Here is a 23449-nt window from a genome sequence, read left to right as displayed (position 1 = left end):
CTTTACAGGCTTCCGTCAAACAGCTGTAATACTGCTAAGTGTGGCATTAAAATACAAACACGCAATGTATAGTAGACAAACAATTATATTACGAAACATGTCTTATAGAATTACGTCCTGGGACGATCAACGTGTCGGTATTGGAGAGACGATTCGCGATTGTCTTGTACAGGAAGATGACGTCACCATGTGCAGGTATCCTGTATGTCTGTTCAGTCGTCTTCACACAAACGTCCATAAGAAAAGCTGCTGTTCTCTGTGTCCGCGTCCTTGGTGTAGTTTTCTGTTTTTGTCTTGTGGGACATGATGACCTGAAGTCAATGTAAACATAACATCATTATTGCTATGTCCATTGACCACAGCTATACCTCCTATGTACAGTGACCACAGCGATACCTTCCACTATGGACAGTGACCACAGCGATACCTCCTCCTATGTACAGTGACCACAGCGATACCTCCTCCTATGTACAGTGACCACAGCGATACCTCCTACTATGTGCATTGACCACAGCAATACCTCCTACTATGTGCAGTGATCACAGCAATACCTCCTACTATGTAAAGTGATCACAGCAATACCACCTACTATGTGCAGTGACCACAGCAATACCTCCTACTATGTAAAGTGATCACAGCAATACCTTCTACTATGTAAAGTGATCACAGCAATACCTTCTACTATGTGCAGTGACCACAGCAATACCTCCTACTATGTAAAGTGATCACAGCAATACCTTCTACTATGTGCAGTGACCACAGCGATACATCCTACCATGTACAGTGATCACAGCGATACCTCCTCCCATGTACAGTGATCACAGCAATACCTCCTACTATGTACAGTGATCACAGCGATACCTCCTACTATCTATAGTGATCACAGCAATACCTCCTACTATGTAAAGTGATCACAGCAATACCTTCTACTATGTAAAGTGATCACAGCAATACCTTCTACTATGTAAAGTGATCACAGCAATACCTTCTACTATGTGCAGTGACCACAGCGATACATCCTACCATGTACAGTGATCACAGCGATACCTCCTACTATGTACAGTGACCACAGTGATACCTCCTACCATGTACAGTGATCACAGCGATACCTCCTACTATGTACAGTGATCACAGCGATACCTCCTACTATCTATAGTGATCACAGCAATACCTCCTACTATGTAAAGTGATCACAGCAATACCTTCTACTATGTAAAGTGATCACAGCAATACCTTCTACTATGTGCAGTGACCACAGCAATACCTCCTACTATGTAAAGTGATCACAGCAATACCACCTACTATGTGCAGTGACCACAGCAATACCTCCTACTATGTAAAGTGATCACAGCAATACCTTCTACTATGTAAAGTGATCACAGCAATACCTTCTACTATGTGCAGTGACCACAGCGATACCTCCTACCATGTACAGTGATCACAGTGATACCTCCTACTATGTACATTGACCACAGTGATACCTCCTACCATGTACAGTGATCACAGCGATACCTCCTACTATGTAAAGTGACCACAGTGATACCTCCTCCCATGTACAGTGATCACAGCAATACCTCCTACCATGTACATTGACCACAGTGATACCTCCTACTATGTACAGTGATCACAGCAATACCTCCTACCATGTACATTGACCACAGTGATACCTCCTACTATGTACAGTGATCACAGCGATACCTCCTACTATGTACAGTGATCACAGCGATACCTCCTACCATGTACAGTGATCACAGCAATACCTCCTACCATGTACAGTGATCACAGCGATACCTCCTACCATGTACAGTGATCACAGCGATACCTCCTACCATGTACAGTGATCACAGCGATACCTCCTACCATGTACAGTGATCACAGCGATACCTCCTACTATGTACAGTGATCACAGCGATACCTCCTACCATGTACAGTGATCACAGCGATACCTCCTACTATGTACAGTGATCACAGCGATACCTCCTACTATGTACAGTGATCACAGCGATACCTCCTCCCATGTACAGTGATCACAGCGATACCTCCTACCATGTACAGTGATCACAGCGATACCTCCTACCATGTACAGTGATCACAGCGATACCTCCTACCATGTACAGTGATCACAGCAATACCTCCTCCCATGTACAGTGATCACAGCGATACCTCCTCCCATGTACAGTGATCACAGCGATACCTCCTCCCAGGTACAGTGACCACAGCGATCCCCCCTCCCATGTACAGTGATCACAGTGATACCTCCTACTATGTACAGTGATCACAGCGATACCTCCTACCATGTACAGTGATCACAGCAATACCTCCTACTATGTACAGTGATCACAGCGATACCTCCTACTATGTACAGTGATCACAGCGATACCTCCTACCATGTACAGTGATCACAGCGATACCTCCTACCATGTACAGTGATCACAGCAATACCTCCTACTATGTACAGTGATCACAGCGATACCTCCTACTATGTACAGTGATCACAGCGATACCTCCTACCATGTACAGTGATCACAGCGATACCTCCTACTATGTACAGTGATCACAGCGATACCTCCTACTATGTACAGTGATCACAGCGATACCTCCTCCCATGTACAGTGATCACAGCGATACCTCCTACCATGTACAGTGATCACAGCGATACCTCCTACCATGTACAGTGATCACAGCGATACCTCCTACCATGTACAGTGATCACAGCAATACCTCCTCCCATGTACAGTGATCACAGCGATACCTCCTCCCATGTACAGTGATCACAGCGATACCTCCTCCCAGGTACAGTGACCACAGCGATCCCCCCTCCCATGTACAGTGATCACAGTGATACCTCCTACTATGTACAGTGATCACAGCGATACCTCCTACCATGTACAGTGATCACAGCAATACCTCCTACTATGTACAGTGATCACAGCGATACCTCCTACTATGTACAGTGATCACAGCGATACCTCCTACCATGTACAGTGATCACAGCGATACCTCCTACCATGTACAGTGATCACAGCAATACCTCCTACTATGTACAGTGATCACAGCGATACCTCCTACTATGTACAGTGATCACAGTGATACCTCCTACCATGTACAGTGATCACAGCGATACCTCCTACTATGTACAGTGATCACAGCGATACCTCCTACCATGTACAGTGATCACAGCGATACCTCCTACCATGTACAGTGATCACAGCGATACCTCCTACTATGTACAGTGATCACAGCGATACCTCCTCCTGTGTACAGTGATCACAGCGATACCTCCTACCATGTACAGTGATCACAGCAATACCTCCTACTATGTACAGTGATCACAGTGATACCTCCTACTATGTACAGTGATCACAGCGATACCTCCTACTATGTACAGTGATCACAGCGATACCTCCTACCATGTACAGTGATCACAGCGATACCTCCTACTATGTACAGTGATCACAGCGATACCTCCTACTATGTACAGTGATCACAGTGATACCTCCTACTATGTACAGTGATCACAGTGATACCTCCTACTATGTACAGTGATCACAGCGATACCTCCTACCATGGACAGTGATCACAGCGATACCTCCTACTATGTACAGTGATCACAGCGATACCTCCTACTATGTACAGTGATCACAGTGATACCTCCTACCATGTACAGTGATCACAGCGATACCTCCTACTATGTACAGTGATCACAGCGATACCTCCTACTATGTACAGTGATCACAGCGATACCTCCTACTATGTACAGTGATCACAGTGATACCTCCTACCATGTACAGTGATCACAGCGATACCTCCTACTATGTACAGTGATCACAGCGATACCTACTACTATGTACAGTGATCACAGCGATACCTCCTACCATGTACAGTGATCACAGCGATACCTCCTACCATGTACAGTGATCACAGCGATACCTCCTACCATGTACAGTGATCACAGCGATACCTCCTACTATGTACAGTGATCACAGCGATACCTCCTACCATGTACAGTGATCACAGCGATACCTCCTACTATGTACAGTGATCACAGCGATACCTCCTCCCATGTACAGTGATCACAGCGATACCTCCTCCCATGTACAGTGATCACAGCGATATTGGGGGCGTTGCTAGATTGTTTGCAGGCTACCATCATAAAACTGGACTGCTGGCGTTCAACAACAAAGAAAGAAAACTCACTGGTATTTCTTCATCCGTCCTGGGAAACTTTCTCAGGAACAAGCACAGTGGACAATACAGCAGATTGAGGATAGCAGTTCCTCGTATCAACCTGGAAATGTAGGTGATCAAATATACAATATCATCAGCTGGCACTTTAATGGTGTTAATGTCTTAGAATGTTCCTAATTTATGGTTAGTATTACCAGCAACAACCTGCCGCTGAGAATTCATGAAGGAAGCAGAGTTACTGAACGTTCAAATATCAATCACTGGGTTGTACCAGTCTTGATTACATTTCGGAGTATAGATAGCTGGTATATCGCTGAGTGCCCCGTTAAATAAGAAACCAAATGAAGTTTCGGTTGAATATTGTCTGCCCTTACCAGGGAAAGCCAATTGCCTTGACGATCTGTCCGGCTACCGATGGCCCTGCAAGTAATCAATGATGGTGTGCGAAGCATTGGCAAAGTCAAAACAAGGTAATTTGGCCAAGACGTTTAACGTCAGCTTCAGGTATATAGTTCAATAACCATAAAATACCTATTCCTTTCTAATGATAAACCCACCTGAACTAGAAATAGAGACCATTCATTTATATCTATGCATGTTATTCAGACAAATATTGTCCACAAAACTGAATGACAATAGTCAACTTTCTCTTCATGTCGAGAAATATTAGATCAGCCCCAGACATGATTGGTGTCTACATTTGACACGTTTTGAGGTGAAATCGAACATTCCCTTTCTTCGAAGATTTCAAACGACTCTTGCTGAAACGTTGTTTGATCAAGGCTACAATATTCAAGGTCTCAGTAAAGCTTTCAAAAGGTTTTATGGTAGGCATGTCGAATACATTTCCAAATTTGATGCATCAGTGATGCGTTATGCAGTTCCCCACTTTGACTTGTACCGTGCTTTCTCATGTGAACAATTGACTTGCCTGTGCATGTGTTTTGACGTGTGTCCCAAGTGGGGTAGGATAGGCTCACCTTTTCGCGAACATCACTACTATTTGATAGTGAACCATAAACGCGTGCTCATGATATAGCCAGATTCGTACAATCGACTCTTCTTTTGGCAGAGATTTCAATGAGTATAAATTTAATATACATACACAGAACATAATCACTGCGACACACAGTCGTCTTCATGCTCCTTGAACAGCTCCATGATGCCAAGTATCATTCTCAAAGCATCATTAATAACGTTGTGCTCTGAACAGACGTTCCGAAGTTAACGCCTCGCCAATTTGGGTATTCAGTCACAGTTTCAGATATACATTAAAACATGTGACTTTAAACTTAAACTCACTCACTCACATACAAAACAGGAATGCATTTTGGAATTCCCAATCTTCCATGTGAAACTGCATCCATACGTAAGAAATAGTCCATTACCTATTGAATACGCCAGACAGACAGCCAGTTGGGCAATAGCGTACACACTTCCATAGAAAGCGTCATGGCGAGTGTCCACTAGAAGCGCCAGCAAAGGAAACAAGGCAGCGTCCGTGATGCCTGAAACATAACGACAACAAATCACATCCAGTGACGTCTTTGACATTTTGGAAAATGGGTTTAAGGCTGATATTTCCTAAAACGACTGAAGGTCCCACATGAAGTCTGGTTTCAGATGGTACATTAATATTTGGTTTGATTTGTAACACATACCAGTGCCAAGTCCTATGTATAGCACATATCAGTGCCAAGTCTTATGTATAACACATACCAGTGCCAAGTCATATATATAACACATACCAGTGCAAAGTCCTATGTATAACACATACCAATGCCAATTCCTAAGTATAACAAATACCAGTGCCAAGTCCTATGTAAAACACATACCAGTGCAAAGTCCTACATATAACACATACCAGTGCAAAGTCCTATGTATAACACATACCAGTGCAAAGTCCTATGTATAACACATACCAATGCCAAGTCCTATGTACAACACATACCAATCCCAAGTCCTATATATAACACATTCCAATGCCAAGTCCTATATAACACATAAAAGTGCCAAGTCCTATATAACACATAAAAGTGCCAAGTCCTATGTACAATACATACCAATGCCAAGTCCTATGTACAACACATACCAATGCCAAGTCCTATGTACAACACATACCAATGCCAAATCCTATGTACAACACATACCAATGCCAAGTCCTATGCCAAAATGTGGTAAGATAAGCTGCGGTACAGTTGTTGCAAAGGGAAGCTGAAACAGAATCATGAAGGCATTGGTTTGACACATGATGTTGGGGTGTTTCTGACCTGACATAGTCAGGGAAAAGATGGATGAGGTTGGAATTTCAGTGTCGAGTTTGGTAACATATTTAGATAAAATCGATAGTGGCTTAGGAATATCACCGCGATAGAACTGTTCCCCAGAAACCGTAATATGCGACTAAACAATTACAAAAGATATGAAAACGTTACTAGACTGGAAACAATCGCCGGAACACAGCAAACGTTAGGTCCAAAAACACAAGTTTGATACCCGTATCAAATACATTATATCGAACAACCATTTCTTGGTTTTTTTCTTTTTAGCCACCAATAAAAAAGGGTGTGTACTTTCTTTTGCCCGGAAGTTGACTTTAAAGTGAAAAATCATTTCTGGTAGGTTAATAGTTCAGTTGTACACATCACCCAGTTAACTGTTGACAGTCTCTGCGGTCTGTAAGGTGTCAGGTGTATCCCATGACAACAGGAATGAATTATATATCGATAATAATACTCACACAGACGAGGCACAGCCCAATCAATAGCATACAACATAGTGTTGTGATCCACCTGTAATGTGAAACATGCAGTCAATATCACTGTCTGGTAAACTGACAACGTCCACTTTAGAAACATTTTTATCAAAACTTAAATCTTAACACCGACACTGTGTAAAAATAAGGTTGTGTTCAGTTTGAAAAAAACCTTAAATTGCGAACCAATAAGAGAACGAATTATAACGAAACCACATAAAGAGTGTTTAAGTTTATTCATCATTTCGGACCTGTCCCCTATGAGGGTATTTAAGAGATAATAATTTCAAATTATTTATTCATCATTAGGGAATAGACTTCAATACAGTAAACTACGTTTATAACGAACACGCTTATAACGAACTGGCGGATGTAACGTACTGTTTTTTGATCCCGGGCATTTGCTGTGTGTATCCTGTATATATGCTTATAACGAACTACGGTTATAACGAACTAAAATTAGTGGCCCCTTTGAGTTCTTGATAACCGTAGTTTATTGTATTAAGCGACTGCGTCGGTTATAGGAACATACCTCCCTATGCTTCTAGCTGCAATTCCAAAGAAGTTGGTTCCAACCAAATACCCCACACTATCTGGGAGAAACACTAATCCTGAAAATGATTATAGTAGCTTTATTATTTCACGACGATGATCTAGCTATTTACTTTGGGTAAAACGTACAATTCCTGGGTAGGAAAAAAACATTTAGAGGAATCTTTATGGAATGAGAAGTTATTCACAGTAAAACCCTGGTATGAGACATATCATTCGTGTTCCCACTAATTTAATATACAGTCAAACACCGTTGTGTCGAAGCTGGAGTGATCGACGTAAATACTTCGAGTTATCCCTGGTTCGACAATGCTGAATAAAGAAGAAATACGCAGAGACCAAGGTTTTACTTCGACTCAACCGAACGTTTGACACATCAGAGTTCGACATTGCGGTGCTTGACTGCAGTTCTTATGATCACTGACTTTGTGCAAATATATATCATATTTATATTTATACATATTTTATTCGATGTTTAATTATTTTTCTATAAACGTGAACAATAACATGGCGATAATGAGACCGGATATCTTTTCTTGATTAAATCATCATACCAGGATAGCATACACGTTACAGTCCAAGGCGGGATTGCACTGAACAGACAACAAACTACGAATGTTGCATGTAAATACTGTACCAAGTTGCCACTTTTCAGCATGCATCTTGTCCAGGATCCAGAGCGGTACCGTCGGCTCCAACACCGACATGGCCATCGTAGTGATCATGATGATTCCTAGACAGGAATACATTAACACTGTGATTGTGTAAAAGTAGTTGGTTACATCAGGACGTGTTAGCTTAATAAGGGGGAGGTGACAGATGTATCAGATGTATTTCTTCGGAACTTACCATTGGATATTCTGTGGGAAGACTGGGACTTTGGGAGAAAAAATATTTTCTTTCACAGGAAAAAGCAAACTAATTTTATCTCAGGATTTTCAACAATTAGAAAAAGGTTCTAGATATGCTGGCTATCCCGAACTGTGATGTGAAGATGTTTTTGTATCATCCGAAAAAAATGCAATACCCGCTACTCCACTGTATACCACCACCACCCCCCATTCCCTGAAGGGTCGTATTCTTACTACGAGCACAGAGTGCTAACAAACCAAAGATCTGAGATTCCAACCTATGATCGCATCGTGGCACCTAAGGAACAACATATCTTATTCCAGAATTACCTACCTTGCCAAGTACAGGAAACTATCATACTGAAATACGTTTGTAGACTATTTGCCTTCTACACAAATATCAACATTACTAGTTAAAATATTTGGCAAACTGCAAAACGTTCTTATTATTATTCTTGGTATTTAAAACGTTTTGATTATATCAATATGTGTACTTTGAACAATACATGTACTTTAAACATATGTAGGCCCTTATATACATGAGTTTCCATAGCCAGGTTCATGCTTTGTCCGGTACAAGCTGCATGTTCCAATCAAGAGATATGTTTTCGTATGGATTTAGATATGTTGCCATTTCATCAAAAGGTTCTCATGTTTGACAAAACAACTGACAAATATTACTTTTGTAGCTGGCTCACCTGACACTATCAGTATATAGGGATCACGCAACAGCTTGTGCAGAGGCGTTGATCGACAGGCATTCTGAATAGGAGGGTGTTATAAGCGTGATGACATCAATAAAACAAACATTGGGGTGACATCAGTGAAACAAACACAGAGTACAAGCTGAGTACATACAATCGCCTTACACGTGCATCATTTTTTAGTTGAACTTGAGTGATTGAAATAAGCGACAATTTTACCTAGTATGTTATTTATTATTAAGTATCCACAAGACTATATGACTAGAGGTGTGACTTCAGCTTTCGAATAGTCAACTCTCCCTTTATGTCTAGCAATATTCCTGCTGCTGCAGCCTTTGGTGTCTACATTTCACAACTCATGCTCTTTCTACGATGATTTCAAAGAACCTCATGCGATTTGTTTGAACAGGGTTACAACATGCATAATTGATTTGTACTTGTGGTGAGGTGAAATATGGTTTAACGTCGCCTCCAAGATAATTGCACTCATATAGCGACGTTGCCTGCATGTGTGTGTGTGGCTGCTTGTACTAATTCGGACAGATGCCGAGCTTATGGCGCTAGCCCACTGAGATACCATGCCACAGTTTAACCTGAATACCCCCCTCAGTATACTGACTCCGAGCCGACCAGTGCTTGTTTTAGCACCTTAATGCCGTGCGCCAGGCTGGGTAACAACAAGTCTTTTGGTATGACGCGGCCGGGGATCGAACCCGAAATCCGGGCGGACGCTCTACCATTAGACCACGGAGGCTGTCGATTTCTGTTTGTGACGGGTGCTACCGATGGGTCAGAATACGCTCACCTTTTCGTGAACACCCGGTATCGTCAATGTTTGATAGCGATTCATTTACACATTTTTATGATATAATGGACTTCTCATCATTATGAAAATGGTTTTGTCGTTTTTATTAACATAATAAATAACTAAATATCAGATTTAAGATTTAAGTTAATTTCAAATTAGGTCCAATCGATAACATTCATATTACTTACCTCAGTCGTGACTGAGAGATTAAAGACAAACCATTGTAATCCTGAAAATAAGTTGTAAAAGGGAATAAAAATATCAAACAACGCACGAATTGACTGTTTACGGACATTCAAAATATTTTTTTAAATGAATAAACTAAAACATCTTGCTTTGATTAAAATAAAATATACATTATTTTACTCGGTTGTATTTTGACAAACTTTCTACACATTGATACAAATGTTGCTGTCATACAGACATAATTCTGAAAACTTCAAGACAACAATGACATGATAAAGTTCATGTGCAGCTTACCGAGGTCGACGCATATGAGGACACAGATGACTAGAAATGGTGATATTTTGCCCACAAACGTGTACATAAATCCCCCAAATGGGTAGCCAACTGTAAAGATAAGAAACAGTGCCAGACAAATACACTCAATGGAGACAAGATTTGGCTTTTCTTGTCCAATAACATGATTATCTCATCGATTGACCTGACAAAATGGATATGTTCTTGAGTGGCGCAGGTCAAGCTGACTGGAAACAGTTCCGGGGAACATTTTATGCAGATTTTATGTTTATATATTTAACTTATAAACTAATAAATCCATCTATAGTATTTCTTTTAAAAGGAAATTCCAGGTCCCCGACAGAGTACTGACTGGTGGACTCCCTAACTCGCCTCTCTATATACAACATAGTCAATGAAATACGTGTTCGACTGAACTAAGTTCATTCTCAGAAGGAGTGTCGAACAATATTGTGGTATACTCCAGGATAGCGAATTAATGTAAATCTTTCAGACCTCAAAATAGTACAATGTATGTTTAATAATTCAACAAATCCCCGGGATAATAATTCTTGATATGCTCTCAGTTTGGAACTTCAGATGATATGACCATGAACTCTGCTCATTTTAATTCATTTTACCGTTATTGTCGTTTAAATAAAGTGGGTAATTTACGCATGTCCAAATCATTTTAGCTAATCAACTTCATTCATGAAAAGAAATACAATTCGAGTTAAATAATGACTGGAATACGACCGTGTGGCTGTTCCTGGTGAACATGCAGTTTGCATCGACGTCTGTTTCATGCTGTGCTTACAGAAAAGGATATAATGTGTGTGTGAGAGAGGTGTGGTTATCTAGATATAAGATAGCTACGCGATAAATCGCAAAGAGCGAAGCGTCGTATATTTCACGCTTAAACGTTGTTCTATCATTACGTCGCAACTTGATGACGTCATATATCGGACGACGTTATTTTTGAGAGGGAAGTGTACACCATAATGAAGCTGGGCAACGCAGATGACCGCCGAACGATCGCATCCAAAAGTGGGAGAGATATGACAATCGGTATTGGGAGAAAAGGTACAGATAATCAATGTGAAAATTGTGAGAATATCTAGGAAATACCAAATGTAACCCCCCTGTTAATGAAATGGACTTGTCCGACATTGCCGAGGTTAAAATGTATTCAGTGAGTCATCATTATCTAAACACGGGTAAATATGTTTAAAACTTGTACATCGATAAAAAGACAAAACAAAATGTTGATATCTCATGTAAGAAATTAACGACTCTTGGTCGTTGTTTATCGTACAATAAAATATTATATGGAGAATAACCCATGAGAGGCGCAGTAGCCAACAGTATATAAGATAACAGATAGGGTGATGATGAGGTTGGTGTGTAAGTTACAGCATATCAGTATCACTACGGTTTGTGTGGAAACACGAGGAGTGAGCGAGTGAGGTTTTACGCCGCTTTTAGCAGAATTCCAGCAATATCACGGCGGGGGTACACCACAAATGGGCTTCACATATTGTACCCATGTCTTGAATCGAACCCGGGTATTCGACGTGACGAGCGAACGCTTTAACCACAAGGCTACCCGACCGCCCCTGGAAACACGAGGAAGTGTCCAGGAAGACCGAAGTGTTGTAAATGTACGTATTAGAGAAACCCAACAGCACGGGTAATGTGCTGACTATAAAGAATGATACTCTGTGCGAATCTGGGATTCGAGCCCACGATCACTGGATTCTGGCACCCCTAAGGGACGTAACTCCACACAGTGACGCGGGGCCTTACATGGCTTCCGTGCCCTCATGATAGACGATTCTGTGAATTTGTGTTGGAACGTTGGACCACATGAATAATTTTACTTCCTAAACGTCTAGAACACATAGCACACGTGTTGAGGGAGTGATTGAGTGAATGTGGTTTCACCCCCCCTTTTAGCAATAATCCCGTTTTGCCACGGCGGGGCTCACAAGGAATGGGCTTCATACATTCTACACGATGTGGGGAATCGAACCTGGGCATTCGGTGTGACGAGCCAAATTGAACGCTTTAATCACTTGGCTATCCCACAGCCCTACACGTGTTAAGCAATAAAGTTCTGTTGTTTTGTGAAACACATGATGTTACCAAGAACTCCAAAGGCCGCTCCTCCCATCGCGAGTCCCATAGCTCCGCTTCTTGCCCTGTCATCGGGGTATCGTGATGCAACTATGCTCATCCCTGTTGATAATATATACATACAATTTTCCACAAGGAGGGTAAAATTAATATTTGCAGTTGTTTAATTATACCAGACTGGGACGAGCACGATCGAGTATGGAAATACTAGACTGACACGCTTATTATAGAAACGATTACATAGCCGACGTATCGATTCCTATGCACTGTGAGTTTGGTCTAACAACTGCATCAAATCACACACACACACACTCCCCCATCTTATAAATCATGTATTTATGATCCCTCCCCATCCCACCCACCCCCAAAATTACATGTAACATATTTTCATAATCCACCTTCCAAAAAATAAATTACAAGTCCCCTGAATAATGTTCAAATTTTAAGAATTTTATTGATGTCTCCACAAGTCTCCCTAAATGTTGTCATAAATATTGGCGAACGCATCTTTTGCTGTCAGTTTCAGATAACCCCCTATTTCTAAACCCCTTCCCCTACAATAAATTACCTGTCCCTTAAGAAAGAATTTACATGTGTACTACCTTTTTATGAATACCTTTGAAAAAACGATAACATTTCTTTAGAATGTTTAATGTTGAACCTTCGAAATCAAGATTAACTTAAAGACTGCATTTGAGAAGGCTAAATATGAAACGTCACCGAGACTATTCAGTCTCGATTGGGCGTGAAAGGCAAAATACATAAACTCAAAGGCAACATGACCATGATATACGCATCACTAATCTTCACAAGCATATTTAGACCCGTGAAGATCCGGGGCAGAATAGGTCTTCAGCAACCCATGCCTGTCGTAAGAGGTGACTAGCGGGATCGGGTGGTCAGGCTGGCTGATTGGTTGATGCATGTCATCGTATCCCAATTGCGTGGATCGAAGCACATGATGTCAGTCTCTGGACTGTCTGGTTCAGAATTGATTATTTACAGACCGCCGTCATATATAGCTGGAATAGCGTTAAATAACAAACAAACAAGATGCATTTTTCAATTGCCAACAGTGTTCCATTGCAATAATATTACTGACTGCCGTGTCGCACAACATTAAGTACCTGCAATAACTGTGCCAGCGGACCCCAAACCTTGCACGGCCCGGGCGAAGAACAGGGGGATGTACATCTCTGCGCAGGCAAAAACTGAAAACGTATATTAAATATCTTTATTTACGTTTTTACATTGTCAAGTTATCAAGTAGTCAGGGGCGTTGCAAATCTCTATGCAGAGTTGCGTGACAGAAACCTAAGACCTAAGACGGTGGGTTCGAATCCCAGGTTCGTTTTCTTAGATAGGGTTTCACCAAAGTGGTGAACGTTTAAGACCTGCATCACTTCGAGATGCCCTCCCACTTCAAGCTGACACAAGTGATAACTTAAATACTGCTCAAAGCGGCGTTAAACCAACCTCACTCACTCACTCTCTCGTATAGCGTTGTTTATACAGTATAAATATGATTTTCACAATCTGAAATATACTTACCTATATTGTATCATTTATGTCCAGTTCTTGTTTCAGAAATAGGAACTATATTGTTAAATGAGAACTTTCAAATATGTACTCACTTAGAGCTGAGGCCAGTATCACCACACAGCCACAGAACAACACTATGGGATATCCCACCCTGAAACAAATGGTATTAGTTGACGGTGTGTTCATTTGATCACCAATCAGCAAACAGGTCAAGAGACAGATAGACAGTAGCATCTCTATAAACTAAAACTTCACTGCAATTAAATAACCAGGCTTCGTGGTTGCATGTCATGGTACCCACATTTCTTGGAGTGTTGCTCAGTAATGTTTCCGGCACTGAGGTGCCTTGTCCAGACCAGATTACGTTAAGGCCGCTATGACGTGGCAGGAATATTTGACCGGTGCGTTATACAAAATTCACTCATTCTCTCATCCATGCGTGATAATTATGTTCATAGAGACCCTGCAACAACATTCGTGACCAACTCGTGTTATTCCGGGACAAGCCGAATAGCGGTGCGTGCCCCTCTCATGGCCATTTTTGCGACCGGGTTCCGTCTTAGCGCAGGCGGGCATACCTAAACAATTGTCAACTCGTTCCTTTAATGGTTCACATATAATTTCCCCATGTATTATATATTTTTCAGATGCAATTTAAAGCACATTGGGACATGCGGAATTATACAGTATGATTGAACACATTTAACTGTGTCTTGGGTATATTTTTAGATGCAAGACATATGTAAAATCAAAAAAATATTTCTGAGGAAGCATACTTCATACGAGCATTCCGATTGGTTTGTCGTATTTTCGCACATAACATTCATCGATAGATGGGACGAGTCTTCTTGCAGGTTACGGAAAGGGGCGAGTGGTGACGGATGCCTGCAATCAGTATTCCCAAACTAGTCCCCTTTTGATAGCAAAGATGTCATAAATAATATACATATACATTGTTCTACATAGTGCCTGTGTTTTTGTTAATATTATTTTCGAAATACTTAATAAAATCTACAGTTAAATTTCCATTATTAGTTCAAACCAGATGTCGCGGGCCTGGTAAAATAAACACTTACGTCTGACATCAGAACTCTGTTTTTCTCGAGCTCGACGTATAATGAACGTTTACATGTACTTCGGGTTAACGAGGTGTAGTTGTATGTTTAAAAGCATGGTTGATACGTGGAAGACAAATACCAAATTTTAATATAAATGATTGAAACAGCACACTGTGAATAAACTAAATCGTCTTTGATTTATTTGTTTGTCTGTTGTTTTGTTCGTTGTTTAACGGGGGCGGTGGGGTAGCCTAGAGCTTAAAACGTTCGCTCATTCCCGTTAAGACCCGGGTTCGATTCCCGACATGCCTACAATGTGTGAAACCAATTTCTAAGTGTCCCTCTCCGTGATGATGCTGGAATATTGTTAAAAGCGGAGTAAAACCATACTTACTCACTCGTTGTTTAACGCCTCACACAGCAATATTACAGCCATATGAAGGCGGCCTGTGAATAATCGAGGCGGCACCAGACAAATCTGTGATTGATATAATGAGCAACATCCTACGTTCTCACCGTCGGGTTACGATCGCACACAACCAGCCTGGCCACCTGATCTCTTGAGTCTCTTCGTACGACAAGCAGGTTCGTATTCTAACTATGAATTCCCCAAAACAAAAATTGCATTGATGCCCCCATCAATTTTGACTGAAGGATGGCCGTAGCCAGATGATGGTCAACTCAGAATTTGAACTTTTTCAAGGAAATAAGATTTACGTTATTAGCTTTCATCAAACGATTGGTTCGCTTCATGTTACTTTAACAAATACGAATGAATCATTTCAGCTACTCTTGCGTGATAATATTGATCAATTTTCTACATTTTTGTCTAAAATGCATTATTTTCATCCTTAATAAAACTCTCCCTATATTTTACCGGTTGAGATTGTTTAATCATTCTTTTGGAAAGCAAGCGATATTAAAGACTTTTTTATCCATAAAATATTGCATAAAAGACCATATTTCAGTCTTAATGACAGCATTAATGTCCTAAATTTTCGTCTTAATGTAAGCCTTAAGTTTAGCAGATCCATTCATGTCATTAGAGGGCGGAAAGCATGAAATCGAGTGACTTGGAATCGCGAGATGGAATTGAGATGCTCTGTCCATGAAATCGCAATTTGCTGAAGAAGGAGACTGGCTTTGTGATGTAATTGAGGTGATTGACAAGAATAATTCAATAAGACGAGGACGTCCTCCCCAGATGATGAGTGTCGCATGAATGGTCTGTACGCTGAAGCCACGCAGCGATCATACTGACGGTATGGGTGGGATGTATATGTACATGTATAAGCTATAAGTATAGTGATGTAGACTCAGAGACCGGTCCTTTCACAACCTACAGGTGAATGTGTAATTTCGTGGGAGAAAAAAACATTTCTTCCAGAATATATTTAAAAAGAATTCGCATTTTACAAAAAAATAGAATAATTCGCTAGTGGTGGAGGGTGTGATATAGGTATATAGGTACCCGTATGCAGAGTCAAAACTACAGTTGTCAGTTGCTGAGATTTTCTATGGCAATATTCGAAGCATGACAATGAGCATTGTAGGCTTGCTAGGACCACAACCCCTTTGCTTCGAGTACTAGATAAGTAGCAATGGCCGTGGGAATGCAGAAATACATAAAGGTAACAAGATGGTAAGTCAATATTGCTGAACTCCTCTGCATTTAAATCCATTTTCTAACTTGAAGTAGTGTCTGTTAGTACTAGTTTATCATACTATCAGTATACATGTACACTTGACCTTGCCAAACCCTCGACACTCCAACATGTATATCTTATCTTAATATTAATAATACTATATACGTTACTGGACTGAAGTGTTATCTTGACGATTATACAGGTTTACAAAATCGAACTACAGATTAAAAATATTTTTTACAAATATTGTTGACCCGAACGGAACATGTCTGTGGGCGTTCACATAAATGCAAGGTTTCTGGAATAACAGGGTCCAAAATTGAGAAATGTCATTGTATCTATACAATAAATGTTCATCTGACCTACCTGTTAATCGGGAAAACGAATTCCAGAATAGCAGAGCCACTTAAACAGAACATTTATGAAGGCCATGTTTCCGGAATAACGACGTCCGGATTGACGGGGTTTCATTGTATGAAGTATGTATATATATACATCCATACCTGTTACAGAGTGGCCCAATGAGTGGTCCCGCTATGAGTTGTATAATAGCCTTGGATGAGAGCAGCCATCCCACTTTAGTATTCTCATTCAGAGCACTAACTGACAGGGAAAAGGCCTTTTGTGTCAAAGACTGGCTCTGCGTTTGATTCAAGCTTAGCCCTGATTCATTTCTGTACAAAGTTCTGTTCCTGGAGTGAAAGTTGGCTTCATCCAGATCCAGCAGGATGTCCGGAATGATAGGAACTGAAACAGGAATATGAAACCAGTTACGTCCCTGTAGACCAACAAGATGATCGGAACTTATACAGGAATATGAAACCAGTTACGATCCTGTAGACCAACATGATGATCGGAACTGAAACAGGAATATGAAACCAGTTACGATCCTGTAGACTAATGGGAGGATAGGAACTGAAACAGGAATATAAGTGTATCACGATTCTGTAGACTAATGGGAGGATAGGAACTGAAACAAGAATATAAGTGCATCACGATCCTGTAGACTAATGGGAGGATAGCAACTGAAACAGGAATATAAGTTCAGTCACGATCCTGTAGACTAATGGGAGGATAGCAACTGAAACAGGAATATAAGTTCAGTCACGATCCTGTAGACTAATGGGAGGATAGGAACTGAAACAGGAATATAAGTGTATCACGATCCTGTAGACTAATGGAAGGATAGGAACTGAAACAGGAATATAAGTTCAGTCACGATCCTGTAGACTAATGGGAGGATAGGAACTGAAACAGGAATATAAGTCCAGTCACGATCCTGTAGACTGATGGCAGGATAGCAACTGTTACAAGAATATAAGTCCAGTCACGATCCTGTAGACTAATGGGAGGATAGCAACTGAAACAGGAATATAAGTCCAGTCACGATCCTGTAGACTAATGGGAGGATAGCAACTGAATCAGGAATATAAGTCCAGTCACGATCCTGTAGACTAATGGGAGGATAGCAACTGAAACAGGAATATAAGTCCAGTCACGATCCTGTTGACTGATGGCAGTATAGGAACTGAAACAGGAATAAATATAAGTCCAGTCACGATCCTGTAGACTGATGGCAGTATTAGGAACTGAAACAGGAATATAAGTCCAGTAACGACCCGGTAAACTAATAGGAATTGAAACAGGAATATTCAGATCAATAGTATAATTCATTCACAAATGTGTGACATATGTTTCGTGTCATAGTTACAGCCTAGGAAAGCTGTGTCAACGGGGGAATGACGTCATGTGTGTACAAAGCGATATAAGCGCTACGATTGTCTTTAATCTATGTTAAACTAAGGGAATTACGATCGCCTCAGCGCTTAGCTTAAGATTGCTTTGTGAACCAGGGACCCTGCCTATATATACACGCAATATCATACTGCACATTGAAAGAACTCTCCCTCTACAATCTCCTTTCAAAACACCCTGCAGTATTCTGGTTAATGACGTGTTTATCTGACTTCCACAGCTACACCACTTCTCATTTGACGTTTCAGATCACCCGTGGTTCTTCAGCATCTACGGTGATGGGAGTGCAATAGCAATTAAAGCAAGAACTAAGATTGCCCTAAACATATGTGCATTTGCATTACAGTAAACTACGGTTATAACGAACTCAAAAGGGACCTCTAATTTTAGTTCGTAATAACCGTAGTTCGTTATAAGCATATATACAGCATATATAAATTTAGATCAAATGGCCGGGACTGAAAAATAAGTTCGTTATATCCGTCAGTTCGTTAAAGCGTGTTCGTTATGAACGTAGTTTACTGTATATTTAAAGAACTGTTTAATGATCGCTAAAAAATGGCCACTCTATGCCTCAATTTCTTTTCCAAATGTCTAATATCACACCATGTATGTGATATCCCTTTAGTTTACAAACCAAAATGTCAGACTACCTTCAAATGTCACATGTCGAAGGATGTTGGGCAGATACAACTATTCTGAGTAACATGCTTTTTATTGTTTGATTTTTATTGCAACACGAAGTGAAACCCGCCGTCGGTTGTTCCATATATATACACCACCCTGCATGGGTGGTAATTACTTTCATACCCTCAAGATATGGTTCCGTTCCCGTTGTGAAATGTGCCGCCCTCAATTTAATTATTAAAGGCGCCCTCGTGGGGTCTGGCAAATTGATGCGGGTTTGTATAAAGGTAGATCCATTACTAATGATTAATTATAAATGTACAATGATGCATGGGAAACATATAATATTTTTTATAAACAATTATATTGGGAAAAAAGTAACCTGAGAAAATAAAAGCGAAAAAACATTTCCATAATCATACGTTATATCGACTGAAAACAGAGGCCAGTGTACGATTCGGACTATAATGTAACACTGATTTGTGTAATAAGGAAATTAACACTATGAGATAAATAATGAACAGGTGTTGATTGCAATATTTTGACAATACTGTAATGTTGAGATGTCTATAAAGAGATGTCATTATGGTGTTAGTGTAAAGTTAACAACCAATTAGTTAGTAGTAAATTTGGTGAAGTAATCATTCTGTACCAACGTGTATGAGATGCCTTCCATATCAATCAATAGTTACATGAATAGCTTGACTATTTCCTTGACTATTTGTGTGTAGGTACTCAGACAACGTTGCACATAACAAAATGACAACGCTAAGGTATATCTTTCACAGTCTAAACTCACCTTGACATATAATTACATGATTACAACCATAGGTCATTACGACTAGTGTATATAAATACCCTTAGGAAGAATTAAATTCTGTAAAGTATACAAAGACGCAGGAAACCCCTACCTTCATTAACTATGTTTTATCTGTTTAACTTAATAAAGTGTGTAAAAAAGCATAACTACCCTTTTCATAAGTTATGATATTTTTACCGCCAGGTTGAATTATATGCCTAATGAAAACTGTTTCGTCTGATACTTGAGTTATTTTCGTTGACGTTTAATAGTCAGTTAATAATAAAACTTAGATAATATGTAACTTGTAATATTTGCATAGATGACACAAAAGGGCGAATATCTTAATTATCTTGAAACTTCAATATACTTTCCTGATTAAAATGAAATAAATAAAAATCTTACTTTTGTCTTGAATTTGAGTACGTAATGAACTAATAAGGTAAAGAAATTATCTTATTCCCTCAGCAAGGATTCGAAAACTCACCTTTTTAAAAAAATATATTTATAAACTTCCTCTCAGACCATCGCTTCGCGTAACAACAATCTTCGTGCAGTAAATTCAAAGCGTCGTCGCCAGAAATTAATCAGTCTCTATTATCCGCCGAAACAATTTCCATTAGAAGCAAAAGACAAACTAGTGAAGACAATTGTATATGGATCACTGAAAATTAGTGATGACACCAGGTGTTCCCGAAAGGGGTAAATAATGTTTTCTAGTTCATCGATCACTTGCATTGACTGTCTGTTTAGTTTACAGGCCGCCGCCGCATGGCAGGAGTACTGCTGTGTGGAGTCAGGCAATACATCCTTACTTTTAAATGCAAGAAGATGTGAATGGCAGATGCTACTGGTAGGTCAAGGCATGCTTACCCTTTCGCGAACACCTGGTGTCATCGCTGATTTTCAGTGGACCATTCATATAATTTTCACAATAATTTTGCCCTTGACGCTGAATGGAATCTGCTTCAGCGGATAATCTGGACTGATTCTTCCCTTGCACTAGCAATTTACATTCGTAATAAAGTCTCACCAATACGATGCTACATTAATATCCTGCCGGGGAGAAGATAGTACACACCAGTTGTTGATGGTGGCTTTCAAGTGTATACTTTCTTTTGTCCGGCAGTTCATCTGCTTAGAGTGGGTGAATGAGTATTGGTTTTACGCCGCTTTTAGCAATATTCCAGCAATATCACGGCGGGGGACACCAGAAATGGGCTTCACACATTGTACCCATGTCGGGATTCCAACCCGGGTGTTCGGCGTGACGAGCGAACGCTTTAACCACTAGGCTACCCGACCTCTCCCATCTGCTTAGAAGGTTCCTTGGTGTGTACACCTGTACTTACCTACCGCCGTCAACAACAGACTGTCCAACATGTTGGTGTAAAACACGATGAACAAGGCTAACTTCGTGGAGTGCTCACATTTCCTTCGAATGCTTCTAATCCGTTCAAAGGCCATTTCTGAATAGAAAGGAATGTAATAAACTTTCATAACGTAGACCATAAATCTGGTCAGCAAAACAGTCAATCGCTTTTAATGTTATTGGGAATATTGATATGTGTGTTGGCATCGGAAGCATCACTCAGAAAAACCAGTGTTGAAGATACGTGCGTGGCATTTTGTTACAATACGATGTACCACATCGCATACATTGCAATTAATGTTCAGTTAATGTAAAGACCTGTATTCAATTCTTCTTGTTTGAAGATACGCTTCGAATGTGAATTACAATAATACCAGGGTATTTTTATATCCATAAAATCACTAAAATGATCATTGATCTTAATAATTAATCTGACAAATGTTGAAAGCTTTGACTTTAATGTACTTACAACACATATATACATGAACGAAATTACCAAATTATACACACGTATTTCACTGTATAACGAGGAAGGTTCGGAGACAAGCCTGTATAAGAACCGTAAATGTTTGAAAATCAATTTACTAAATAACATATTCATGTGGTTATGCCATCATATACTCTGCTGACATTCTCTTTGCAAAGATTAGTGTCAAGTAGTACATATTTCTCCATGAATTGTCTTTTAGTTTTCCATAATGAAGACAGTTAAACCAATTCCATTTGCAAACACAGAAAATCTTTAAAGTCATTCCGAAGAAAACTAAAATAGGCTGCATTGGCAATATCTAGATATCGACTTACCTTTTGTGTCTGTAGATGGCTAAAAAGAACGTGTACTTGACTTGCTCTTTTAAAATCCCACCGGTATTTAAGAACAGGTCTACTTTGGCGCTAAGGCAGACCAAATGCAATTCCATGGACCCGCCAACGTGCCTTTCACAGCTCGACCAAATTGGCACGACGGAAAATTAGTTAATGCAGGGATGTGGAAATAGTCCATGTAGAAAATTGGCACTTAGAGGGTATTGTCACCATGAAGATTCTGTACCGTTCCTTCACAGGAGACATTGTATCTGTATCTCCCCCTGAATGGAATGGACAGTGCATGACGTTGAGCTTTTTGTGTCCGTCTGCTTCATGAGAAATTCCATGTTAGGCTTTCAAAGAGGGGCACATTTTTATGTTCCCGTTTCTCTATTTTAAAAAGACGTCACTGTTTCTTGGCATTTATTACCTTTTGATTATGTCAGAACAGAACAGAAGTGTATTCTCGAGAGTATCCTGATTGAGAAGGCTTACATTGACTCATTTCAATTTATAAATATATAACGTCAATTCAAGAGAATAACTTGACTTTATTATCCGACGAAACAGATTCCATTTGGCGTTTAGGGCAAGATGGCTGTGAACAGCTGTGAAAAAAATGTACATAGAGTCAGTGAGTGAGTATTGTTTTACGTCGCTCTCAGCAATATTCCAGCAATATCACAACGGGACGCCGGAGATTTTTAACACATTGAACCCATGTGGGAATCGAACCCGGGGCTTCGGACGCTTTAACCACTGGGCTCTCCCGCCACCCCAAACGTACATGAATACATGAGAATTGAAGACAATATAAATTATCTTAACAGTATTCATAGAAGAAACAAACATCTGTAACATTGAATAGCAGAATATGAAATCATATCTACTTTACTGTACATACATATAAAAGTACATTTGTCGCTTTGTCACAATAATGCCACAACAAAATATTTTTTACACGGAAAAGTCCCACTTCCAACCCCAACATATCAGAAAAGTTCGAGAAGAGATTATTGTATTTGTTTTCGAATCGAATATGACAATTCGTTTTGTAAAAAAACTTAACCATATCTGACAGAGAAAAGTTGTATTAATATATGATGTAATATAGCACACATGTGCACTGATAATAACAAAATGTCATATTGAAGTTTTCTGCAGCACATGATAATCTATTTATCAAACCTCGACACATTGACAATCAACACATTATTATAAGGGCAATGTCAGTTATGTTACTAATACCTTTGTAGGATGCACACTTTAGAAAGCAATACATCAGAACTCTTCAGATGCAAAAAGACTGTGGGACTACAAAGGTTCCATATTATCGAGAGTCTGCTGTATATTCATCCGGCAGGTAAATGCATAATTACCCAACCTTCTT

At 40.0% G+C, this 23449-nt stretch overlaps 1 protein-coding gene across 1 annotated transcript; it reads right to left on the bottom strand.

Moving 5' to 3' along the window:
* Nucleotides 1-212: 212 nt before the first annotated feature.
* Nucleotides 213-22133, bottom strand: LOC139453332 (synaptic vesicular amine transporter-like). The gene is made up of 17 exons (XM_071235002.1): nucleotides 22057-22133; nucleotides 21233-21349; nucleotides 17203-17446; nucleotides 14088-14146; nucleotides 13581-13664; nucleotides 12463-12555; nucleotides 10339-10428; nucleotides 10047-10087; nucleotides 9045-9108; nucleotides 8133-8228; nucleotides 7476-7554; nucleotides 6929-6980; nucleotides 6339-6402; nucleotides 5577-5696; nucleotides 4563-4608; nucleotides 4198-4288; nucleotides 213-311 (listed from the first exon to the last, which is right to left on the bottom strand). Exons 2-17 carry the CDS (start codon nucleotides 21345-21347, stop codon nucleotides 213-215), a joined length of 1437 nt encoding a protein of 478 aa, XP_071091103.1. The 5' UTR covers nucleotides 21348-21349; nucleotides 22057-22133.
* Nucleotides 22134-23449: the final 1316 nt, after the last annotated feature.

The sequence above is a fragment of the Haliotis cracherodii genome, unplaced genomic scaffold (assembly GCF_022045235.1).
Source record: "Haliotis cracherodii isolate W230 unplaced genomic scaffold, xgHalCrac1.p SCAF_9, whole genome shotgun sequence".
Taxonomy (NCBI): Eukaryota; Metazoa; Mollusca; class Gastropoda; order Lepetellida; family Haliotidae; genus Haliotis; species Haliotis cracherodii.
The sequence above is the reverse complement of the archived record's forward strand: the minus strand, read 5'-3'. Positions and strand labels throughout refer to the sequence as shown.

Excerpts from the sequence above, each read along its gene's own strand:
- LOC139453332 (XM_071235002.1), bottom strand. The coding sequence starts at position 21,347 with ATGGCCTTTGAACGGATTAGAAGCATTCGAAGGAAATGTGAGCACTCC. Across the intron at positions 10,088-10,338 it reads CCTCATATGCGTCGACCTCG|GATTACAATGGTTTGTCTTT; the intron begins GTAAGCTGCACA and ends ACTTATTTTCAG. Across the intron at positions 8,229-9,044 it reads CTATATACTGATAGTGTCAG|GAATCATCATGATCACTACG; the intron begins GTGAGCCAGCTA and ends ATTCCTGTCTAG.